The sequence below is a fragment of the Anopheles ziemanni genome, chromosome 2 (assembly GCF_943734765.1).
Source record: "Anopheles ziemanni chromosome 2, idAnoZiCoDA_A2_x.2, whole genome shotgun sequence".
NCBI classification, from domain to species: Eukaryota; Metazoa; Arthropoda; class Insecta; order Diptera; family Culicidae; genus Anopheles; species Anopheles ziemanni.
Window position 1 is genome coordinate 34701888 of NC_080705.1, and position 9493 is coordinate 34711380.

Sequence of the window (9493 nt, forward strand, 5' to 3'; positions counted from 1 at the left end):
GCTCCATCCGCAACCCGGGTGTTCTTCATCCATGCCTTTGCCCAATCGGGATTTGCAAAGTCGGACAATGGCCCAAAACGTTGGCCATTGCGAATCGGTTCAACAAACGACGCACCAAACAAACGATCTCCATAGCATTAGATTTAGAAAACCCCTCGTTACGGTACGTTGGACCAAAAAGTGAGCATTCATCGCTCGGGAACAAGCCCTTGGCGAATTCAAAAGCAGCGCACGCCAAATGCTTGCCTCACAGAATGGTCCCGGCGCAATGTTCATGCATGAACGGTTCCGTGAAGACATTATGGAAAGCAGCGCAGCATAAGAAAAGCGTCTCAGAGCTGATCGGCATCGGCCACATGTTCGACAAAAGTACCGATCCTCCTGCCCGGAGGTGTCAGGATGGCCAAAAGGATGCGTCCGAGGTCTAGGAGAGGGAAAAGAAAAACGCAATTCGATGCAAACATCTCAATCTAGGCAGGATCATTATTCTTACCATTTCTCAAAGGACTCGAACTCATTCCGCTCTCTGACCTGCCCGAGAAGGTGCCCCGGGGAAGGTGTTTCATTCAATTCGACGGGCTCCGACGAACGCTTTGGTGGTTCTGGCAAAGGACCATTATTTTGCACATGCTCTCTTGGTCTACCTTGCCACCGGCTGGACCTGCGGAAGACAATTGCGTCGTTGCACAAGGTGCATTCCTCGATCGATTGAAAGCAGTTCAGCACGAGAACGAGCGAGAAAACGGAGAACCCAAACAAGGATACGCTTGGAAATCCACCGACCGTAGTCCTGGACGGTGGTGTATGGAGTTCGTAAAAGAAACATCCATAAGCAGGAGAACCGGGCGAGCGAACGTTGCCTGGGTTACCATTGATTTTTGCACAATGCCATACCCGAACCAGTTCTTGGAATTCTTTTGGAAACTCTGAGGCCCGAACGGATCCGAATGAATGGAAAGGAATTCCAGTTTTCGTTTTTCCATCGTCCGAAGGCCGCCGGTTCGGGATGATCCTTTTCGGTCTGTTTTCGTTTCATTTCTCTGAAGCGAAGCATTGCAACGCTGCAGAATGCAGGCCAATAAAGGTGCAATCGAGGTGAATGACGACGATGCAAGCAAGTGCACGATCATGGATATTGCATAAAAATGGTAAAAGGCCGAGGTTGACAATGTTCCGATAGGCGAAGTGTTCCAAGAGATTGAGAACCTTTGCGTGTCCATCCATCATACCTGCGTGGATCGTCATTCGACAATCTAATGTTGGACTGAAAAACTTCTTATTCAAAGAAATAGGCGAATCATCATGTATGGAAACCCCAAATTGAACCGTCGATTCATCCGCTATATTTAGCTCCTCAGTCGTACCTATCAAAGTCGGTAAGCTCAATTGATCCAAACATCTTTGATATTACGCAAACCTTTCATCTCCGAGCGAAATTTATTGCCACCTCAAAGCACGTAAGCAAAATTTAGCCTCGTGACTCAGGCGGCTCCCGCCACGGTACACATACGCGAAGGCCCGATCAATGCGCAGAGAGATTATCAGTTTGAATAGTTTGGCCTGATATTTGACTGACCCTGTCGCTTCTGGAGACCGCGCGCTGATCGAGATAAACGACCATTTACGTCACGGAATAAAGGAGGGCTTGATGTATATTCGGTAGTTCACTTTTAGCTCCACTGTTTGCTCCCGGGTGACTCACGAGCACGCAAATATAGTAATAAAATTTGTGCAAAGAGATAAACTTTCGATTAAAATAGCAAAGATCAAATTCTTTGAAATGGTTTCTGAAAGATCCGCCAAATGTAAATAAATTATTACTCATGGCGTTGGATCTAATCGCATTTCGTGGGTGTTTTTTGTTACTGTTTAAGTTTTATAATCTTCAAACATGGCCAAATTCAAATATGTTTAACGTTTGCTACAATATTTGGTTTTCATTCTGTTGGTGATTTTTCTGATGTTTAAATTGTGTGGTGAGTCATTTGCTTCTGAACAAGGATAATATTAAGAACACGATGATCTCAGAAAAATGTTCACAATTGCTATAACTTTATGGAACAAAATATTGTTTAGGCATTACAATTCTGACTCCAATATTTAAAAATGTTCACAATTAGCAAAACTTTGTGGTTAAAAGTAATTCTTCAATCACTATAAATCTGACTTCAACTCTGCGCATTTAAAAATCTGAATCATTGCGTACTGAAAACGAAAAGCATATAGGAAGTCAAATAATCTACAGGTATTTATTCTTACCTTCAATGTCAAACTTTCAACAAAGTAGGGTCATGCGTTTCTAAGAAGCTAAATTCCCTCAGTTAGATCGGATGAATGGCACCCTTTATATTCGTGCCATATGATTGACTTGTAACTTGAAAACTGTGCCCCGCGCGCACAGGTTTCACAGCAAGTCACAAGTTCACAAACTTCCAGCGCCTCAGTAATGGGTGTATTTTTTGCACCGTCCCCACCGGATGTTTGCCCTTTTATCGGGCGTGTAGGCAAACGAGGGCCAGGACGAGCCACCAGCAACGCTTTAAGCCCTCGAACAGTTTAGTACAGCCTGTGCCAGCAACATGCTTCAAATAAACAACGCCGGCGTTGGGTTGGCGACCAAAGACTGCGGTGCGCGAAACGGTAGACATTCGGTTGCCAACGTCTAGCTAGAGACGGATTCGTTTCGTATCAACAAATGTAAGCCCTTTCAAACGCACCAAATCCGAGCGCCATAGCGTTTTATTTTCCCACCAAGGGTACAGGTCCGGCCCCGGGTTACTTCTTTTTGGAGCGAACACAAACACTTTCCGCGGGAGACTTCCAGTACAATCACGGACTACGAACCACCAGAGGAGCGTAACAGATCGATTGCGAGTGGTGAAATTTATGGACTCACCGGGGTTCACGCTAATGCACCCGGCTGCATGTGAAATGCTGCATAATTTTACGCTTAACACGGTCAGTGCATGTAAATATGGCTAATCCATCAATATCTAGGTGAATGAAAATATAATCGGTACCTATCATAGGGTCAATGGTTTTTTAATCATACCCTCAACTATATACTTAAAGTTATGATAAAAATACTTACCACTTTTAAGTAAAATAATTTAGGAATCGTGTGCCATTCCAAGGCTGCACTATTATCCATATTCATGCTCACTGCAGAGACAGCTTGATTTCCAAACGAATGCCTCCAAAACCAACCAACTTGGACTTGAACCGACTGCGGAACGTTTACACCCGGGCGCCACCTGGAAAACAACTTCATTCCGCTCAACTGGGAAACCGATAACTCATAGATTTCAGTAATAAATTGTGAAAATTGCATAAAAACCAAATCCAACGCTGTGGTCCATTCAACGGGCGATCTACAACGGGGGCATTGGGCAGGCAACGATTCATCCAATCGGCTGATCAGGAAAATCAGTTCCCAGTTCCAGTCCCGTTTAGTTAGCTGGACTCCAAAAAGGAAACGGCAACCGTTTGCTTTCGTTCTTTCACGTTCACCGAGTCGTTGTTTTTCTCCTCCCAGTCCATGGCTACAGAAATTGGTTGTACAGTGTCAAATTCAGCACCTTGTGGTCTAATAGCCAGGGCAGCCTCTAGGCAACGACAGCCGTGTTGGGCAAGTGTGGAAAGTGGCGTGGATTTTGGTGTCCGATAGGTACGGGTTTATTATGCGGTACGGTTCAGGTGCGCAAAGCCAACTACACACTTTCGATTTCGATTCGGTGCCAGAAGTCCTACACTTGTGCGGCTATGATTATTATTGTGTGCACCGTGTGCTTGTGCGATGAATATTTATGTTTGCCTTTGATCGGTAATGGGTCGAGAATGGCCTTACGAGTGTCTACAAGATCCCAATCACGAGGGAGGAAATTCGAGTGGTGTGAAAATGTGACGCCAATTCGACCTATGCTTTCCGCTGACATAATTTGGAACAAGGTGAAGCAAAAGAGCCTCCAAAATGCTGCATGGATGATACCGGGTGACCTTAATTTCGCATGACAAATGCCAATCGGCGCTGCACGCCATCGCTGCAGTACCGAATGCACGACGCTATCTTTCCGGAAACCACTTCCTATGTCTTGGGAATTTCATCCTCGACGCGCGACAGATGAATGTTGCGATCGGTTTGCGTGGGAAGCCCTCCGAATTCGCCCGTCTTCAGGCGGCCACGCAGGTCCAGCGCCCGAATGTCCGTCATCAGCGAGTGTTGCTTGTTCTGCAGGTCCTGGTCGATCTTATTCGCGTGATCCCGCAGCATGTTGTACGTCGTCTTGGTGGCGTCGATTTTTTCGCGCAGTATCTTGATTGTATCGCGCAGCTTCTGCACCTCGTCGCACAGCCCGTGATACGACTCGTCGATGCACAGCTCCATGCCGGATCGCTGGGCCCGGTTCTCTAGCCGCGTCTCGACCACCTTCAGCGCCTCCGTCTTGTCATCGTACGCGCGCTCGAGCGTTTCGATCTCCCGGAGACACTTGTCCATCTCCTCCTTCATCTGCGAAGAGATGGCACGAACCCGATGGGACGTGATGACAACCGTTTGCTACCAAGGGCACCACCTCCGACGAGGTGGGAACTTACCTTTCCGAGCTGATACTCGAGCTCGTTGCGAGCCCGCTGCGTCTCGAAGATCCGCTTGCGCAGGGTATGCGCCGTCCGGTCCTGCTGGGCCCGGAGAATGTTGCGAGCCTTTTCGCGCGTCGCAAACAGCGACTCCCGGATGGAGAACGAGTCGGAGAGTGCGTTCTCGGCCAGCGCCACCAGCTCCTCGCAGTACTCCAGCCAGTTGCCGTACGTGCAGGAGCTGAAACAAAACAGCCATAGGAGTGTGAGAGATAAATCTAAAGGCGCTTCCGGAGATGGGTACGCACTCCCTGGGAACCCGGGTCGGGTCGGTCTTGAACGTGACGTCCCCGCAGTGCTTGTCCACCTGCAGCTGGTGCGAGTCGATCGCCTGTGCCTCGTCCTTATCGGTCAGATCGAGCTCCAGCTTGAACTTGACCTCCTGCAGCCGGTTCAGCTGCTCCCAGGCGGCCTGGTTCTGGTCGCGCAGCAGCCGCTGGTTGTTCTCCACGATGCACAGCTCGTTCTTCAGCTCGGTGTCGCCGTCGTCGTAGGTCAGCTCCGAGCCGAGCCGGCAGTCCCGCATGCCGATGCACTCGGTCACCACCGTCAGCGGGGTGATGTGCGCGTCCAGCTCCCGCTCGGTGTTCGCCTTTTCCTCCTTCAGCGCCTGGATCTCGTCCACCGTGCGCTTCAGCACCAGGCGCATCGTCTCCCGCCAGCGGTCCAGCTCGGCCACCCGGTCCGACAGCTTGTCGTTGTTGTGGTACGTGTCCCAGTGCGTCTCGATGCGGGTTTCGTTCCGCAGGTTGCGGGCCGAGTGCCGCAGCTCGAACGCGTCCGAGCGCTGCGTGTAGGCGACATTCTTCAGCTGGCTCAGCCGCGAGTGCCAGTCGGCCAGGCTGAGATGCTGCAGTGGCTTCTCGAACGTAACCGCTGCCTTGTTGGACATCTCGCTTCGTAGGGAATTTTTTCACGAAAAACCGAAACACAACCAAAACAACACAACAAGAGCTCTTTGATGGCACGAACTACTCCTAAAGGCGATGCACAGTCGAATGAACTGCTTTTGAGGGAAGATTGTTTTTTCCAGCGTTACCGGCAACGCCGTTGCCATACGTAACGACTGCTAGGAAACGCGTTAGGTGTCCTCGATGTCGAGCCCGTTGTTTGCAATGCGCATTGCACACACCTATCGCAACTCCCAAAACCTGGAATGTTCTAGCGCAAACCCGTTGACATTTCATCACTCAACTGAAGTAGGTGAACATCGCGACACGCGATAGCTGTAGGGTGGCCTCAACGAGTTTACGGCCTTTACATGACCCATAAAACCATTTGGACTGATACAATGTGTTGATGAACCGCTTTGACGCGTTATTAAACAAGTCCGAAACCGAACAATAAATCATGGTCTCCGGAGAGTAGTTGCTCCTATGGAAGAGAACTTCAAACATCTTAACCAACTCTTTCGGGGAATTACGTCAAACCCAATTTTATGATATCCATAATTCCAAAGGGGTCCGATGCATCTGTCGAAGGTATCATCCGATGGTTCATGTTTGCCTCATCTCCAGGAATTACCGTACAAGACCAATCGTAAATCATGCGCACTTGAAGATCCCTAGAGCCATGAGATTTCGGACGCGTGTAATATTCCTTGTGTACCGTTTTTGGTGAAGTTATTAAAGCGCGGGCGTCAGTTCTCGGAACTAATCCGGTATCTATTTGTACCGCTGATGTGCATTTTGTGGTACCGCAAAACCAAACGTCAACGAAATATAAAACAGGTTTTTATGACGGTTGCCATGTCGATGGTGCGAAGTGGCATTTTCCTAGTTCAGTAGTTTTCCCCTATCTATCCACTATAGAAAGGACACGGCCAGCTCAAGCTGAAAGAGCGTACGGCACCGGGAAGGAAGGGCGGGATTGATTTGCAGAAGGAAAGGGCCCTCGGACTCCGGGACAGTGGAATAGAATGAGTTTGATTGATACGATTGGCTTGATACATATCCAGAGGGTGATTAGCCGTCGGCTTCCCCAACCCAACCATCATCCCCAAACCCTCGTCCGATAGCCGGTATCGATCGTCATGCCTAACCCTGCTTGGCGCTCCAGTGTTTGTCGGCAAAACAAACTGATCCGTATCCCCTTTGCGCGTTAAGCCGAAGCCGACGTGGTCAGGGGGAGGTGGTCAACTTTTACCTTTCGCAGGAGCTCGCAGGAGATCTTAATCGAAGCCCTCGCTGGGGAGTGGCGAGGAAGAATGGACGCAAAACACCCGCCGTTTGGGTGATTGTGAAAATAGCGAATGCGTACTTTCGTACGGTGCACATACGCATCCGACACACAAACACACAGCGAGTCGGGTCAGTGTTGGGACTTCAAGCTGCGCGACTGACAGGCGGCACGAGGACATAAGCTCCACCCGGTTAGCGGGCCAAAGGGGCTTAGAAAGACCTACACGCATGCGGTCAGCCGCACGCGATCAAGCGCGTCCTAAGCAGCGGAACACATTACTGTTTGGTCAGCTGCCGGTTTTCGGGGGAAAAACCTGGAGCACCGCACGCGCGAGTGTTGGTGGTGCGCTATTGGAGCGCGAATCGGACGGCCGGCTTCGATTGCCCACTTACCCGCCATATCGCTTTCGGCCGATCGCGCCCCAACACATATCGACATGTTTGCCGCTAATGATGCATGCTGCTGCCGTTACACTCTCCTGCTTGCGTCTACAAATATAGCGCACATTCGCGTCGGTAAACTTGTCCACAACGGGCAGCAGCCTCACTTTGATTGAGCAGTTTGTTTGAACCCGTCCGGCGCGCGCAGCACGCGGTCTGCTTCGTTTCGCGCTCCCGTCTCGGCCGGAGTCCCAGTTATCACTTGCACCTTTCGAGGGGTAGGGGTCAGTTTGGGGCCTCGCAGGCTGCGCCAGCTGCGGTCCGATGGAGGACGATTGTGCAATCGATGATTTTATGAGACAACATTACGCACATTTTCATGCTCTCCGAACTTCAGAGGTTTCCTTCCCTTGCGCTTAGGTCGCCGGTTTCTCGATGCCCTTGGGGTACATATTTACCGGATCTTTATTTTAAAGGTATCTAAAACAGACTAACAGAGGTAAGATATCTTGTTTTAAATCGATACCGCAGGACCTCCCAGGACGATGATCCAATAAAGAACATTCCTTTTGCACGTGTTTCTAATGAAAACGTAAAATATGGGTTACGGTTGTTATCTCCGCTTTCGTGTTTCAATCATCAATTTTATCGTTCCATGATCTCTATAACAATAATTTCCAATCTTATTTTAAAATATCATTTTTTTGCCTTCGATAGGGTTATACATCCAGATTTTGCCGAGTTAGTGGAGGGCCACAACGAAAGAAATTGTTGCACTCATTGCATCGATCATATATCGGTAAAATTGGTATGGTAACGTAGAGTACCTATCAGAGCACACAATATTATTAAGTTTGTTTGATGTTTTCACTGAAAAATTATCATTTTTCAGACACATTTTTTGTGGCTATTTTCCCACACCTGTAAACATTTTTTATTTTAAGTATTCTATGATTTATATCATCTGTAAAATAATTTAAAAAAAATGCTTTTCATCTTTACCATTGTTAAATAAGTGAGATTAATTGCCAAATTTAATACATAAACTTTCTTCAGGATGATTTTTTTTTATCTAGAAACTCTCTGACAATCAGCTGATAGTGTTAGAACGCATAAAACTTTTGATTCAGTCTTTACCAGTATTCCTTGCATCTATTTTGTCCAACTTTTACATATTGTAGAAAAAAAATTATATAAATAATTTTCAAACTCAAACAATTCAAGTAGCCTTTTAAGTATTCTAAAAAAACTCAAAATTAAAAAAAAAACCTTATCTCCGACTCCGACGCAGTGGTTGCTTACATTTCTATGTGAGGGAACTATCTGCTTACAGCATTATAAGTTGAAAAGGTGACAGCTTCGTAGATTTTAACAATTTTCTCGAAAAATGCTGATACAATAGTTTCCAATCATGGTCTTTCACTAGAATAAGTCGATATACACTGTAAAAAAATAAAAGGTTAGGGCTCATTTTTATTTGAAATCGATGTAATAGTTGATCCCCTTTCCAGTAGGGCAAAATTACATGCATGGGCCAAAACTCCCGCTTTTACCCTCCATCTTAACAAACCGCCAGATTTTCTTGCGAAATTTATAACAAACATTGGCGCCGTTCTGTCAGCGTATGAGTCATGCTTCTAGCTCGAACATGTGTTCTAGTTTTAATCTGTCCAATTTAATATTTCCACCCGGTCGTCACAAATGTTAGCGAATAGGATGGAGGGGCACTTGGGGAAAGGCAAAAACAAACCTTTTCGCGCCGTATTTGTGGAAGATCTTACCCGCCAATAGCGCCCACCATGTTGATGGAACGGCAAAAACGGAGATCTCGCTCGTCGTCTGGCGGTTTACACAACCGATAAAAAGGGGTGGACTATGCTAACCCTTTCCGCGTTTAGCATCCTGAGCTTGTCGGAAATAGATTCACTTTACCGGCCGTCGAAAGGGCCGTCGATCGAGCGGCTCAGATTCAGCCGTTTTTTCTTCACCGTATCTCGTATCGTACCTGATGCAATTCCCTTGCGATCTCCTGCCCAACTGCAAGAGTTGTGAAGTGTTTATGTGGTTTTTTTATTCGGTACGATCGGGCCGTTGTTTTGATTTTCTCTCCCGGACCGGCTGCGGCGATCGTGCTTGCGGGACGCTGACACGGTAGTGCATTTCCATTTTATTAAAACTAATATTATTATTTGCTACCACCGCCGCCTGCTGGGTTTTGCTGCAGTTGAAGGCTGCGTGGCATAAATCTCGTTTTTTTCTCTCTCACTTCTCGCTCCTGTTCGAGTGACCAAGTGGGG

General features: G+C 47.7%; 1 protein-coding gene across 1 annotated transcript; it reads right to left on the reverse strand.

Moving 5' to 3' along the window:
- Positions 1–4084: 4084 nt before the first annotated feature.
- On the reverse strand, positions 4085–5527 carry LOC131281845 (tektin-B1). The gene is made up of 3 exons (XM_058311201.1): positions 4884–5527; positions 4594–4816; positions 4085–4507 (listed from the first exon to the last, which is right to left on the reverse strand). Exons 1-3 carry the CDS (start codon positions 5525–5527, stop codon positions 4085–4087), a joined length of 1290 nt encoding a protein of 429 aa, XP_058167184.1.
- Positions 5528–9493: the final 3966 nt, after the last annotated feature.